This window comes from Leptonychotes weddellii, chromosome 3 (assembly GCF_054177405.1).
Source record: "Leptonychotes weddellii isolate Sample4059 chromosome 3, ASM5417740v2, whole genome shotgun sequence".
NCBI lineage: Eukaryota > Metazoa > Chordata > Mammalia > Carnivora > Phocidae > Leptonychotes > Leptonychotes weddellii.
Window position 1 is genome coordinate 127239150 of NC_138371.1, and position 16738 is coordinate 127255887.

The window sequence follows — 16738 nt, forward strand, 5'->3', positions numbered from 1 at the left end:
AGCCAGGTTAAGGAACTTCTAGCATTTTACTGTGGTAGGGCCCCACTGAGCACAAGCTTGGTGGGCAATGGAATGGCACACAAGGTAATGAGCCTGGAGAGGCAGGGGTTGGAATGAGGGTTTCCAGAGCACAAAAGATTCTGTGTTATATGTTCAGCAGCTCAGACTTTATCCTGTTGGTTACCGGGGTCCACTGAAAGATTATTTAAGCAGGAAAGTAAGGGACATGTTCAGATTTGCATTTTAGAAGTCACTCAGCTGTGGAGAGGATGGACTAGAGGCAGTGGGACTATAGATGGGGTGGCCACCTGCAGTGATCCAGGCAAGAAACGATGCTGGTGACACCTGCCTTAAGGTGACAACAGTAGGAACTAGGGTAGAGAGAAGTAGTTGAAGGTTTTGTGAAGAGGTAGAATTCACAGGATGGGGGCCAAGTAAAGAGTTAGTGATGGAGAGTGTGAGACGATCTTCTGGCTTCTAGCTGGGGGGATGGAGATGATAAGATGGTCCTTCACCATGAAAGGGTTCCAGAAGATAAGAAGCAGGCACAGGCACTGGGAGGAAGAGGTTCTGAGCTCACCAAAACTTTCTGATGAATATGAGCCCCCTGATTTATAGTTATCATTATCATATTTACCACCACCACCACCTAGTGTTCTCGAAGGGCAAAGATTGGAGGCTAGGGCAGCCCCCAGTGATGAGAAAGTGATGTGAGAACAGAACCCTCTCAGACCCTGAATCTCAAAAGATTCAGGCAAACATCTGTCTCATCATCTTAGCTGCAGACCGCTCTCAACTTTCAAAACCCACATTTCCATACCATAGGCTGGCTCCTTCTCTTCACATCCACCACTTAAATTCACCAAAGGCTTCCCTGACTCTGCTGGCTCTCACATCTTCTTAGGATGCTTAGTACACCTTCTTGGTCCCAGGTGCTATCTCTGTTCCCACCCTGAAGCCTTCCTTTAAAGACAGGCCAGTCCTTCTCGGAGAGGATTTCTGAGATCACAAAGTCTACTACTGAATTACCAAATCTTTGTGACCAATCTGGTTTATTTATTTATTTTTTAAGTAAGGTCCCCAAGGGATTCTTAAGCAGGCTTGGGAAACACCGTTCTAGGGAACATCACTCTCCAGTTCCACAGGCTCTATTTCCCCTAAGATGAGCCACTCTGTGGGGAGCAATACAATCTATCCTTTGCCACCTTCCCTTCTAACCAAGGACCCCGAGTTTTATTCACTCCTAAAATTGTAGGTCAAGATCCCAAGCCACATAGTTAGATGCTCTCTTCCAGGTATGTCTTTCCTTATCTCTTGTTTCTTTAAGAATGTTGTTCCAAAATATCTTTTCTTCCATCCTGGGATACTTCTAGCACACAGATAAGCCCACCTCTGATGATGCCACTCACTGTTATTTCCCTCTTGCAAACCCTCCTACCTTTTGCCCTGGGTCTCCCTGAGACTGAGCACATCATCACAGCCAATGGCCTATTGTTGGGTCAAGGGCAGTAGCTGGCCTTGGTTTTGTAGGAAAATTCTGTGGGTCTTACTTCAGCTTTCCCATAAAGACAGTTTTCATAAATGCTAAATATGATTGGGGTTGATTGAATTGCAGTTCCCAAAACTGTTACGGCACAGATGAAATCCCATTGGAAAACCACTACATGACTAACATCTTGATTTGGGAACACCAGTGTCCCCAAACCCCAAGTTTCTTTGTGGGTTTACAAGAAGCTTTCTTGGGATACATATGCACATACAACAGCAAAGTGATAATGAATGGGGTTTAATTTTTCTCCTTGTGTTTGTTATGTGTGTATTTAACTAAAAAGCAAGTGAGAAATAATGGTATATAACAACTCTAGAGAAATGATTCTAATGATTACAATTTCATAAGTAGTTAAGATCTACTCAAATTTTAGTTGATTTCTTATGTACTTTAGTTTTAAAAATGGGAAGAGTCTTCTTGTAATAACTGACATCAGAATTCTAAAGGATCAGCTCTCTCTATGGAGAACACAACCACTTAATCTGATAACCTTTTTGGCTTTAAATTAATGTTCTTGAATCCATAAAACCTACTAAAAACTGTGTAGGTGACAATCAAGGTTCATTCAGAGATCACAGATGTGGGGATGTGTATGTCTAAGCAAATCTTAGAAAGTTCCTTCAAAAAATGCATGCTGTTAAATCCACTCTTAAATTTCTCTGTCTCCTGGAACCCAAATAATCTTAAGGTACTTCAATTTTAGGAAAACAAAATCTTAGCCATTCCAATTTTTCATAGACTTACTGTATTGTATTCACAGAGTTAACTCTGCTCATATAGTGAGCCTATTTTCCTGCCTAGACAGGGTTTAGTGAGTATTGGAGACTGGTCACTGTCCCCTAGAATGCAGCTCTTCTCTTCCCAGTGAGTTATGGCAACCCCCTTCCTCAAGCCTTGGTGCAAATGTCTGCTCAGCTAGAGATAATATTGTGCTGCTTCCCTTACAGCCAGGCATGGTCTTATGAGTAACTTCCAGCCAAGAGGATGCTACTAGAATCAATGGTATCTCAGCTCCCAGGTACCACTCTTGGCCTTTTCTCTCCCTTTCCTGTCTGGAAATGGCAACAAATGGAAAAACCAACTTGGACCAAGAGATGGAAGGTACAGAAGGTACCAGTTGAAGATGGAGGAGCCTCCCTTCTAGCCCTGGACTGCTCACCCCCGGATTATTGCACAGGAGAGGGGAAAAGCTCCATCTTACTTAGTTCATGAATGAGGGTTCTCTTTGTTACAGCAGCATGGACTGTGCCAAATAACAGTGACTAATTCCTGAGGGATCAAAGCATTGAATATCTTTGGGTACACCATTCTTAATATAAGGAGATAGTTTTAATTTACACTGTGAATCCTGTAGGAGATGAGACCAAATATGTACTGTTCCCCAGGGAATAAAACAAGAATTCCAGGTAAGAATTAATTGTTCAATAATGTTGGCTCTGGTTTTACTCCCCATTTTCCAGTAAGCCTTTGGAGGCTCAGAGGTTTCCTGACTCCAGGAAATGGTTAGTCAAGAACATGCCAACAAAAGATAGTTATTGGTAGTCATTATCATCCTTGGCTTTTCGTATTCTGTAGTGAAATTGCAGAGACCAGAGGAAAACATGCCTAAAGGAAAAAGTCTGGATGGAGATAACTCTCAACAAAAATTATTGGTACTTTTGTATCTGTACTGAGGTCTTACTGCCTCAGGTGACAATATTAATAATTATCCACCATAACATTGGTTAAGACACCAGATAAATGGGAAGCAGGCTACTAACACTCTGGCTTTATGAGTTGGTCGATGACCCATGTTTATTTAAAAATATTAGTTCACAGAGTTCCATAAGTCATCAATCATTTATTTGTTCTTTTCCTTCATTCTTGAGACTACATTATGTGTGACATACTCAAGTGTGAACAAAACAGCTGTAGTTCTCATCCTGATGGGAGTTTGCAGGTTTGTTCTGTGACCTCTAAACACTTCTGATTGTACAGCTCTTTCAGGGAAAAAGTTTTAATGCTCCCAAACATACATATTTATTAATTTAAGTATTGAATAAAATATTCCTGTATTCTAAGTACATTATAGAATAGTCACTAAGATGTTTTAAAAGCTAATATTAAAAAATCCATGTACATGTAAATCTTCATGCTGCCTTCCCACATCCTGGACGAGGGGGTCATCTTGAACGCACTAAACATCCCGCATTGATCTCTCTCCTCCACATCATTCTTTCAAATACTTTTCATAGTGAGTTTCAGGAAGTTTTTCACAAACAGGTACTTCATGTGAAATCAACAACTGGGCATACTAAAATCATGCCGAGTCACAGCCCAGAGTGCTCAGAATGTATATTTAGTGCCTAAACACATGGTTTTCCACCGAGACTGGCCGAGAGAGCTAAGGGCCAAGTGCCCCTGCTCAGGGCCTGAGCTCTCCACTCCACTCAGGCTAGCAGAGGCCAGAGAGGCTGCCAGAGCTGGAAACAAGAATTGCTTTATAAATTGGACACCATATTTGTACTAGTGTTTTCTTTATTGTCATAGACTGTTATGATAGACTTTGTAAATTGTGGTTGGTAGATCTGGATCACTAAGAGGCTTTCAGAGTTCTGTGCTAAAGGGGAAAAAAAGCCAAGAAAGCCCAGCCACAAACAAAAAAGGGGGAAAAACAGCATTACTTGTCTGACCAAAGACGGGCTGGGTAAACAGCACTTTTTGCACACATATAATGGAATATTGTGCTTATGTCTAGCATTTGTTACCACTGGATGGGTTTGATCTTTCAATAATGATTGCAACCTCACATGTAATTTTGTTTTACGGGTTCAGTCAATATCTATATTAGAACTAAAACTAAGATACAAACCTACTTTATGAATGCCTGATACTTCCATTCTATTTTCAGCATTGGCAAGAGAAATGAGAAATCTGATTATTTTGGCAAGATGTAAAGAATGTCATATTAACCAATAATTCTCATCAAAGGATAACACAGCTGACAAATCACTCTTTGGCGAGGGTAAGAGAAGAGTAAGTCCTTGGGTATAGGAAAAATTATGGCAACGTGCCTAGCACGGTATGTGCGCTTAATAAACATGGCTTGATTCTAATGATAAGGTATGGATAACGCTTGTCTCCTTCCTAAAGATCCTCTTGTCTGGGGGAAGAAATGGCATGTTCTACCTCCAAACACTCATGGGTATATTATGACAGCTCCTTACTCTTGAAAAAGGATTGCCTGTGTGTAATGTTATTACCCATGAATAAGGGTAAAATCTTATTAAAAAATGTGCTATTAGCAAAATAAAGTTCTCCTCATCCTGTGAGTCACACTAATCTGTAAATATAATTAAAACCGTGTGCCTTTAATGAGAAGAGTTGATTATTCTTGTCGGCCCACCAATCTTTCTCCTTTGGCTGGCCAGGTACTGAATCTCTTATAATGAGTGTTGCTTATTTGGAACGAGGCACCAAGTCCCCAGGGCGCTCCTAAAATACTGAAAATTCTGCCATTATTGCTCATTTTAAGTACAAACCGGTTTGTTGTTCTATCTAGAGAGTTCACTTAGAAAGCTCAAAGGAAATGGGACAACAAACAGGTATTAAGTTTTGATCAGGCAGGTGGGGGCAGAAACTGAGGCAACAGAAGGTGTAAGATTGGAGAAGTGATTGGGCCACCAACACTCTCTCCAGCAGGATTTGTCTCCACTTAGGACATGAGGTAAGGCTATTACTTTTTAAAGATTGTAAACAAATCCTCCCAGTGCCATGTTCGAACCATTCAAACTATGCCCACTTATTTAAAATAATGTTATATAGTACTAAATTACATACACACACACACACACACACACACACACACATCCAGTAAAGTCTACTCTAAGGGGTTTGGTCTCCCACGGATCAGGACTTTGCATAGTTACGTCTTTCCCTTGTAAATGCCTCTGTAGAGTTTTCTAGTTTAATTTCCATAAGCTTTATCTGTGCCTTGTTAAGTTCATTTTTAGGGCTGTTTAAACAATATGAATGGAATTTTTCATTTGTGTTTCCTAATTGTTGTTTGAAATGGGGACAGCTAGTGATTATTACTTACTAATTTTTACAAACTGATTGACTTTGCTTGCAGCCTTTTAGTTCTTTCGAATTTACCCTAGTATACAATCATATCACATGCAAATTTTGCCTTCATATATGTGTATGTATATATTCATATATTTTCTTATTTTATTCTCTCATATGATTACATTAGCTCGTATATTCTGAACAATGTTAAATAATGTGGGGGACACTAGGCATCTTTGTGGTGTCCCTGACTTTAAGAAAATGTTTCTGTTTTTCATCCCATTAAGCTAACTTTTAGTTTGAGGTATTTAGGAAAACATCAAGAATCCATCTGGTTCTGTTTTCTAATGGATTTTAAACATCAGAAATAAATATGAAATTTTGTCAATCACTTTTTTAGTATCTACGAGATGCTAATGTTTTTCTCTCTTGACCCATTAAGATGAACCACTTCTGCATTCTCTTAAATAAATGCTAATGGTATCCGTTTTTAATATTTTTTTATTTTCAAAATTATCTTGGCTGATCCTACTCTTCCAGAAAAAAACCCTGAAGGATAATTCTTAAGAACCAGGAGACCCATGAAATTAAAAGCTTATCTCTTCATTGTAAGGAGGTACAATACGGGTCAATTCACACAGAAAATTAGGAGATAGTAATTTACCTAACCAGAATAACCTTAATTAGGGGTTCTGTTTTTAAGTAATAGACTACCTCTAGTACATGTAAATCATTGTTTATAGATAGATTACCCAACATTTGGGAGATGGGATAAGAAAGCAGACCAATGAAAATGAAACATAAAACAAAACAATAAAAATGAACAGACTAGCAGAGTTGCTGTTTCTATAGCCCAAAAATTACAATATAAGACAAAAAGATCAAATTAAGCCCACGCTTTAAAATATGTATCTACTGCATAAAACTAAGCACCTATACATTAAATTATAACAAAAATGTAATATGTATAACTGGTATGCTCTTATAGATATTAAAGCAATATGTATTTCATTGCTTCTCTGATACATTTTTTTTACATTTTAGTAACTCTGAAATTAAGATGCAAACAGAATCTATGATGATCATGTTTAACATATTTTTTGAGATTTTATTTATTTATTCATTAGAGACAGAGAGAGAAGCAGAGGGAGAGGGAGAAGCAGGCTTCCCGCGGAGCAGGGAGCCCGATGCTGGACTCGATCCCAGGACCCTGGGATCATGACCTGAGCCGAAGGCAGATGCTTAACCGACTGAGCCACCCCGGTGCCCCTGTGTTTAATATTTTTGTCGACATTTCTTTCTTTCTTTGTGATGCATGAAATAATGACATAAGTTAAAAATTGGTGGTATCTTAGATTTGACAAAATACAGCAAATATCAACTTTAGATACAAAACAGCTTCATCTCCCTACCTCCAGCACATATCCTCTTTTCTTAAAATGCTATTATTATCTGTGAATCTTTTAAAAATAGACTAAATTAAAATGCAATTTAGATTTAAGGAGTTTGACAACTTTAGGATTTACCCTAAGATGATCAGAGATAGCCCAGGGAGTTGCATACTAGAGGCTGGGATAAATGGGTCGATGCAAGAATCCACACAGATGTGCATGTTAGTATGCAATGTTGTGCAGGCAGGCATGCATTGGAGTCACTGGGTTCTACCCAGTTTTTGGTGGAGTCAGTAAGTAAAATAATTCCACAGCCGCAAAATTCTCAAGTGACTTTATTCAGAAAAGTAGAACACGCAGTTATTAATTGCAATGTTTCTCACTTGGAGCTGTCAGTGTAAGAGAAGTCACTGGTCTCTCCCATCCCCATCTCCTCCCTTCTCACTCAGCTCTCCTGGAAGATGAGAAGATGGACACAGAATTTCCACCTTGCCCACCACGTCACTTCCTGCTCTGCCTGCTTACCTCCTCACCACAGATGACAACAACGGACCACTTACAATTATTGTTTTTTTATGCATGAGCTTGGTTTTTTTTATTATTATGTTTTTTTTATGCATGAGCTTGGTTTTTTTTATTATTATGTTAGGTTAATCACCATACATTACATCATTAGTTTTTGATGTAGTGTTCCATGATTCATTGTTTGCATATAACACCCAGTGCTCCATGCAGAACGTGCCCTCTTTAATACCCATCACCAGGCTAACCCATCTTCCTACTAGAACCCTCAGTTTTTCAGAATCCATAGTCTCTCATGGTTCATCTCCCCCTCTGATCTCCCCCCTTCATCCTTTCCCTCCTGCTATCTTCTTCTTCTTTTTTTTTTTAACATATAATGTATTATTTGTTTCAGAGGTACAGAACTGTTATTTTTAACAGAGTCCTGGACCAACAGATGTGGAATAGGAGATCCTACCTTTACAAAACCAAATGTAAAGGAAATAGCAGGGTGTCCTATAAATTGAGGGAATGGTTTCTAGGGCAGGGAGCTCACACCAGCAAACTGACCCATTAACTACCACAAACTATCTTTGTCCTCCTTCAATGTATGAATTTAAATGACTCCTCTTAAAAAAAAAGAAAGGAAAGGAAAGAATATGTGCATGAATGTCTCTAGTCATCATAAGAAGCCACTACCAACTTCAAAAGAATTCTACTAATCTCTTTTAAAAATTCTCTTTAGCTCTTTTACAAATTATAGAAATGAAAAAGAACAAAGTCAAAAGCACTCAGCCAGTATTAATTTTCGGTATTAGCAGGGTCAGTGCGGACCCTTGACTTATATCCTCATGTGGACTCACCTTTTGTACAGCTGCTCGGAAGGCCTGTTTAATGCTCTTACACGAATCAGGTATTAATTTTGTTTCTTGACTCTCCAGAGTTGTGTCTTGCAAATCTGCGTTTTCGTGGAGTTTGAAAATTCTATTAATGCAGTGAGTGTCATCTTCTGATATTCTATTAGGATCCATCTGAGGGGGAAAAAAAAGGACGTGGAGTAATTATCATTGATCATTCTGCTATTCAATAAAGTGTGACTGACTAAGGACAAAAAAATTCATTCTTACAAGAGTCTTTATGTCCCCAACAATTAATAGTGAGTACAATTCCCCTCAAATTGGTGAAACATTGACTTCTAATTCATTTTTATGAGCAGCTATGATTCGCAACACAAGTATACATGTGTGAATCGTGGGGAAATGATTAAAATTGTCTGCCAACGTGAAAGTCCTCATAGGGGGGAGGACCGTCGAGGAAAATCACGTGTGGTCAGTGCAGGTAGAGAAAGCTTTTTCTCTTTAAGTCATACCCAGCATGCTAGGTAGGATGATGAAACTCATTTGGATATTCAAAGCATGAAGCCTACAAAAATCAGGTGAAATAAACACCATCTTTAGCCACCATGTTTGTCTGGCCTTTCTCCCTTAATCAATGTATATTTTAATCAGCCAAAGAAGGGAGGGAGAAATCCAGTTCCTAGGTCCCCCAAAAAACCTAAAGCCAGAAGCATAATTTCCCTTTGTGTTGAAACTCTCACCAGTGTTTCTTAACCTGGAGTGGTATGTCTGTCAGGGGGCAAAAGTTAATGTCACATGGGATGAAGAAGGCTGTATGGGGTGAACAGGTTGTATGGATACTTGCAGGGGGGAGATGCGAAAATTCCTACAATGTAAGGGATTGTCCCACCCACAATATCCCCATCGAGTTGTTAGCTGTTGTCTGCATACACATCTCTTTAAGTATTACTCTTTTCTTGCAATTGTCTAACCCTTCCTCTTGAGGTTCTGATAAGCCCTTGTAGGAGTTTCAACTGCCAAGCAAAGGGTAGAGATAATTAGCTATCAATTGTTTTAATAATAATTGTTTAACTTATTGTCCTCTTCTTTCAAAAATTCAAGGTACCTTGTGTGCATTTGCTCATTAGTAGGTACAGACTGGATGAAGAAAGGAAAAATTATAGTTTATAATATAAGCTCAGTGAATTAATACCAGCTCTCTCAGTGCCTGATTTATCTTCTTAAAAGTAATCAAAAAAGATGGGTAGGTTTATTAACCAACCATCAGAAATAAACTGGAAAGTACTCTATCCATATCTGAGGTTCTCAAAATGAATGATAACCTTTCAACACACGTGCACCCACTAATACAGATTTTATTATTTCAGTCTTGCATATGGGAGAGGTGTCCTTAACAAAGCAAAACTATTTGTAATCCATATTTATTTTTCATATTTTCTTTACAATAATCAGTATAAATCAGAATATGTGAGTTTTTATATAAGGAAAGCTTTTCAATCACACTTTTTTTTTAAAAGCTCACTTATGCCACTAAGTTTCCCACAAAATCAGAGAAGCCTGGGCAGCTGATATGAAGGGTCATTGGGTTCAGACCTCAAGAAGGAAGAATCATAACAAGGCCTCAGTTGGCTCACCACCAGGGAACTGCTGAGCTACAGGAACAATGTGGTGTTCGCGGGGAAATGCCTGGGGACCCTAAAATTGGTTGAGCTCCAGGCCTGCTTACAGACTAAGCGCCATCAACTGGAAGCAGTGTTGTCCGCCATGTTGTCACTCCTGGAAGTAGAGTCCGAGCACCTGTAGCTTCACGGGCTCACCTGGAGCTCCTTAGAAATGCAGACTCTCAGGTCCCTGGTGCACCGCCTGAGTATCTGCATCCTAACTAGATCCCAGGTCCTCCCCAAGTACATGAAAGTTGGAGAAGAAATGCTTTCAAATATGAAATGTACAAATATAGATTTTCTGCTCTTAAAAGCTCTCGAAATGTCCTTGGACACCAATTTTAATTTTTTTTTTTTCACAAGCAATAGCAGTTAGTACAAAACTCTTGTGACAATAATAATGGCTAGTGATCTGATGCAAAGAAATATAACACAAAGATTTTGTCCCCTGTCTCTTAAAAAGTCTCCACTTTTTGGTGGCCCAGATGCCACCCCCAGCCAACTGAACCCACATCCCTGAAGGTAGGGGCCAACTAAATCTCTCTCCCCAAGGGCTTCAAATGTGCGCTGGAGAACCACTGTTTAGGAAGGCAACACGAGAACTAAAACATATATAAAAGTCATCAATTGTTTTCCCAAAAGAAAGCGTGGCATAGTTAATTTCGATAGTCATTTATTTTGTTTACTTAAAGGCCATACTTTAGAAATGTCTTGTTAACCTGCAACCAGACGTCTTTCTTGTTCCAGTGTCTTGTAGCTTTCCCTTGTCCAAAATGGAGACCAGGAGAAAAGAGAGGAGTTGAGGAGAGGGGGCTGGCAGAACACACACACCAGTGGGGGCCTCTGCTCTGGTAGTCTCCATGCGGGGAAGACCCTAGGGCAAGGTGTGGGGCACTCCACGGTGCTGGTCCAGTGGCTGAACAGAGGACTTTCCTATCCCACACCCTCTCTCTCTAGTCTGGAGAGAGAATTTGCATGACTGAAAAAATGCTACTTTTTAGTCTAGTTTAGCTACTCATTAGATAACTTCCATACTGCAAGTTTCTAGTGTTGTGAATCATTTGAAAAGCTTCTTCAGTAAATTGAACATACCAGGCACTGGGTTCAATGCTGCCAATGATGTAGTGAGCAAAACAGGCAGTCCTTCCCTTCTTGAACATACTGTACACAACAGAGGAACGCAGAAGCTCATCAAAAAAAATTACTGTGAACTGAGTTACAAATGACTTCATTGTACCTAGAAATGTCTGAACATATTCTATAAACCTTGAATATCTGATTTAAAAGACTTTAAAATGCATTTATCAGATGATGTAGTTCATCTGAAATGCAAGTCCTTAAAAAAAACACACTTCCTTGAAATGTGATCATGTGCAGGGTTAAATGAAGCAGGATGCTTGACATTTGTGCTACTTCGTTATCTGTTTCTTCAAACAGGCAGCCCGCACACCTCCACATGAGAGTCACACCTCCACATCAGAGTCGCAGTAGTGACTGCTCTCTAGTTTGGGGAACAAACACCCAGGGAGGTTGGTGTGCATCCTGGGCGTTTGGGGGAAGGAGTTCAAAGGGCAATGGAGATTGAGTTTTCTGAAAAGCTTACCTTGTAGCTAAAATCCAAACTTTGAATTTGGTTATATGGATGTTAAAAGAAAGAAAAAGAAAGAAAGAAAGAGAGAGAGAGAAAGAAGAAAGAAAGAAAGAAAGAAAGAAAGAAAGAAAGAAAGAAAGAAAGAAGAAAGAAAGCACGCGCATCAATTTTTCAAGCAACTTTTTGGAAGTTTTTTTTTCTTCTTCTTCTTTGCAAACCAAAGTATGAATACTATGTGGTAAATATATAGCACAAACCACATGTTATTTTTTCTTTGGCAAGGTTGGTGGAGGAAAAGCCAATCTACTTTAGATCTAGTACTTTTTTTTTTTTCTTTTCAATCTGGGCACAGGCAATCTGCAAACACTTGGGAGGCTGATTCATTTTTAACTATTCAAACATGAGTTGAGAAGGAGAAACATCTTTTAAGGTCACTGTAATTTTTACACTATTCTGGGCATTCTTCTAAATGCATATAAAACTAAATTAAGTGGGGGTTTTTCTTGAAGAATTACATAGCAACACCCCCAACAACAAAAACAATAGAACTGGCTCCTTTTTCTCTTTTGTTTACTATAAACTGCAAACATGTTACTTGATCCTAAATGATTTCATTCTAATTCAGATGCATTCAGAAACCCCAAGTAGTTGACACTTACAACTTTAGTGGAACTAAAAAAGGTATCTCTTATTTGCTACCAAGTTCTAATCTAAAGGAGTTGATATGAGTAAAAATGTTATATTAGTGATGGGTCAAATCGAGTCTACTCTCTTAGCTAGTAGAAATTTGAGACAGGGCCTCTGGCATACGTAAAAGTGGAAAGAATTGTAGAATGAACTCCCACAAACCTATCACCAAGCTTCAACAATTATCAACCCATGGCCAATCTTGTTTCATCTATAAGCAATCACTTCCCTACCCCGAACCCTCCCCACCTATTATTTTGAAACAAATGCCAGACATCACAGCATTTCACTTGTACCTTACTTCAGAAAGTATCTCCAAATGATTAGGACTCCTTTAGGTATCAAAAGTAGATGCTATATACTCAATAAAACACAACCAAATCTAGTGGTGTCTTCCTATGAACACATTGCTCCTGGTATAACTTCTTTCTAAAGAAGATGCCCCTTTAAAAGTGCAGTACAAAAATGGGGTTCAGGAGTAATGGCTAATATATTTGGCATAAGTTTTAGAGAAACCCATTCTTCATGGCATTTAGGAAAACTATACCTATAAAATCTGATGACATTAAATCTACAAATGAAAATTTTCTAGGTAGGCTTACTAATTGGCCTTTTACTTTGGAAAAGGGTGTTGAGAGCTTCACTATTACTCATGTAACGTGGAGACTGCTAAATTACAATAAGTGATCATCAGACAGACCCCCGAGCCTACCAGACCATTAATATTGCTGTGGAGATGCAGAACGTCTCTCCTAAGAGCCCAACATGCCACTCTTTTCTACATGGCCACACCCGTTTCCATGGTTCCCACCAATCTAACCTGCTCATCTTCCCTAGAGCTCATTCATTCCCCACTGCTCTTTCGATGCTGAACACTCACTTCACAATTACTGCTACGAAAATGCCATATTCCTAAGGTGTTAGAAAAGATAAAAAGTAGTAGAGAATGATTGCATCTTTTTTCCTTTTTCTGAATGCTGCTCTCTTGTTTGACTAAGAATTTTAAGTCTTTTGTTATAGGTACCAATCTGGCACCATGCAATGCACATAGTAGGTGGATATTTTATGAATTGAATTAATAATCCTTAACTCCCATTCCATAGCACTTAATAGTCTCATCTGCAGTGTAGGCACTCAATAGATACAGACTTTACATGGAAGGAGAAAACTGGGTGGGAAAATGGGTGAACCACTCATTCTTGACTGCATCACACTCTGAAGAACGAAAAACATTTCATCACTTTGATATAGATGTGTGTAATCTTTGTTGCAAAAGTTGTTTTGTTAAGAAAAAATATATCAATAGGCAAAGATTATTTTTATTAAGATGCAAATACAAGTGTCCTAAAGTATTGCTTATAGTATTTCTACCTTTTTTTAAAAGTAGATAATCAAACTTGCTCTATAAAACACAGAACAGTGGATAATGAATATTTAACAAAAAGCCTATGATTACAAGTAATGGAGTTCAAGACTCTGGCACATGTCAAAAACCCATACAATCCAAGCAATGCCGTGTTTTGATGCATTCAGTTTGGTTTAGTAATAACCTTTGAATCTGAAAACCAATGAAGTCCAAACCCAACTCTCTTTTCCCATAAAAAAAAAAAAAAATGCACAGTCAGCCCTCCACTTCCTCTGAGAAAGAGTTCACAGCACCAGACAAGAACATTTGAATGAATCTAACCAACTGCACTGCAATTTCCAAGAAAACACAAGAGCATAAACCACCAGAAAGCATAATATTACAGATTTACCCCTTCCTTTCTACTATCTTTCCCTGCAGTTCCCAGCCCTCTTTCTCATCGTTTAGAAGTTTAGTTATTTGCTAGATTGTAGCGAGGCTGTGTCAGGGGTGAGAACTTCACCACCATCACACACCTTGCTTCCTTCTTCCGCCCACCTCAGTGGGAAGGCACGGGGTCCTTCCCTCCTCTTGCACCCCGCGCGAGCGGAGCCCCAGTCCCGCAACCTGTCTCGCACGGTCACTTGGCCCATCAGGCGTCTTGGGCATCTCCACTGGGTGCTCCAGCGGCTGCCTGCAGTGCAAGCACCGCGCGCGACCTTCGGCTCTGCGCTCCCCTCCAGCACGGCGGCCCGGAGCCCAGCTGCAAAGCAGCCAGCCCCACGAACCAAACCCTCTGCACGTGGTGGGCGGGCAGGGAAAGGGATGCCGTCTAAGCGCTCAATTTTTCCCCTAAGTAGACGTTAAGTTAATTCTTAGCTCCAGATTCGAAATGGAAGGGGTTGTAGGGAGAGTGTGCAATCATCCATTAGAGGTGAGCGGCCAATGCTGCGTCGCGGGGGAAATTCAAACGCAACAGGCCGGGCTAGCCCAGCCTCGGCCCGCTGCGGGGCAGGGGCGGGCGCGGAGAGCAGAGGCGAGCGCGCAGGGCCCCGCGCCGGGCTGTCCCCGGGCCGAGCCGGACGCACCCTCTTTAGAGTCACTCTCCCCTCCCGAATATGCAAGCTCTGGGGAGCCGAGCCGGGCGGCCGGACTCAGTTTCCCACGAGTGCTGAAGGGACGAGGTGGGCGGACCCCCGGGGAGGCGGGCACTCACCTGAGCTCTGAAGTAGAGGAACAGGGCGACGCTGCAGACCACCTGGCCCAGCCCCAGTCCCAGGAAGGCCACGAACATGGAGCGGGAGGCGGCGGCGGGCTGGTGCGGCGCGGGCGGCGCGGGCGGTGGGGGGACGTGCAGGGGGCCCTCGTGCGGGGCGCCCGAGCCGCCGCTGCCCATCTCCTCCGAGCCGCGCAGGTACTTGGTGTAGTCTCGGCTGGCGCGGCGCATGGCGCTCGGCCGGCTGGCTGCGGCGCTCGCCTCCCTCGCTCGCTCCCTCCCTCGCCTCTGCCCGCGACCACCTCTAAAGACGGCGCGGAGCCGGCGCGGGGCCAGGCGGGCCTCGACGTGGGGCGCTCAGAGCTGGGCGCTGCTCGGGGGGCGCGCGGGCGAGCGGGCAGGGCGCCCCGCTACCCCAACTCTTATAAACCGCTGGCGAGGGCTGGCCTCCGGAGCCAATCAGCCCCGGGCGAGGCTGCCTCTTCCACTCCCACCTCTGGCTCCCCTTCCTTCCTTTCTCCTCCCTCGCTTTCTTACTCTCTCTGAACGGCCTCCTCCCCATCAGCACTCTCAGAGGATAAGGGCTGTGGGTTGTTCAGCGGAGCCAGACGCCACTTGCTCATCCTCAGCCGCCAAGAGATGGGCCGGGGGGAGAGGCAGATGGTGCCTCGGTTAAGGATAAGGATAAAGGTGACATCACAGACGGGCAGTTAGCATCCCTGAGCTTCAGTTTCTCCTATAGGTTTTAGGAAGTTGGACTTGGTGATCTCTTAGTGATCCTGTCCTCCTTTCCATCACCCCGAAAGAAATTCAACAAGGAATATCCTTGGGGATCCTGAGGGTGCGGCCTCTATCATGGTTCCAAATATAGGTTCCGAATAATTTTGGCAGCCTTAGAAAACCAGAGCCCAGGTCCCAAATCCCTGCTTCTGCACCCTCAGAGTGGCTTTGAGTAGGGCAGGTTTTGAATGTGGGAGCAGAGAGCCTATAAGCACCAACTCTGAGCTAGGAAAAGAAAACAGTACAGAGAGAAGGGTAGGCTCCAGTAGCTTCATATATAGGACCATATATTACATTCCGACAGGGTTCGTCACAAGGCATTCCGACTGCTTGACGGTTATTTTCCTTCAGTATCCTAAAGATAAGAGGGTATATACTAAGATATAGGGAGCCCCAGGAGAGCTCATGACTGTGAATGGAGAAAGATGAATGTTACACAAGGTTGAAGGTGTAAGTTAAATGTTAGTTTCATTGCTAAAGAAAACTTTGAAGGGTTTTTAAAAAGCCCCTATTCGGAATTGTGCCCCTCGGTGAGAAAATGAAAATATGGACTAGGCTCATAAATTCTGATACATCTTCAGCAGGAAGTAAGGGAAGTGGGTGCTGGACAATTGAGACACCTATGAAAATTCCACCTTCGTGGTGTTCTACATTTCATGATTCCTTTTTAACTTTGTGTTCTCTTTCTGCATAGTTCTCTAATGGGTTCTTCTCTAGGCAAGATTTCTCACAAATGACACATCTCTAAGTTAGTAAAGCTCGTGCACTCAGGTGAGCACTTAGAACACAGCACATGTTAAGGAAGAGCAACCGGGTTGGATTTAAAAAAGCATCTGTACAAATGAAATGGTTTGTTCAAATAAAAAAAAATGCTTTTAGCATTTATGTGTGTATGCATAACAAGTTTGATAGGAAAAGAGAGGAAAAAAATTTTCAGACTCCAGTATAGAAGTAATTAACATTAATTTTCTACTCCATGCAGACCTGGGCCTCTCCCTACTTTTTGTTTGTTAACTTTGAGAAGACTCTTTAGTCTTCTTTTGGAAAACAATTCTATATTTCATCTTTTTTGTAGATCTTTATTAAGATCAAAGAAGTTTAAAATGCATTATA

General features: G+C 41.3%; 1 protein-coding gene across 1 annotated transcript in view; it reads right to left on the bottom strand.

Moving 5' to 3' along the window:
* TNFSF11 (TNF superfamily member 11) overlaps nucleotides 1-15177 on the bottom strand; it is a 30947-nt gene extending 15770 nt beyond the window's left edge. The window contains exons 1-2 of the mRNA XM_081815535.1: nucleotides 14846-15177; nucleotides 8352-8519 (exon numbers count right to left, since the gene is read on the bottom strand). Of these exons, the coding sequence (XP_081671661.1) occupies nucleotides 8352-8519; nucleotides 14846-15076 (399 nt within the window). The 5' untranslated portion in view covers nucleotides 15077-15177. The remainder of the gene's footprint in view (nucleotides 1-8351; nucleotides 8520-14845) is intronic.
* Between the last annotated feature and the right edge of the window lie 1561 nt (nucleotides 15178-16738).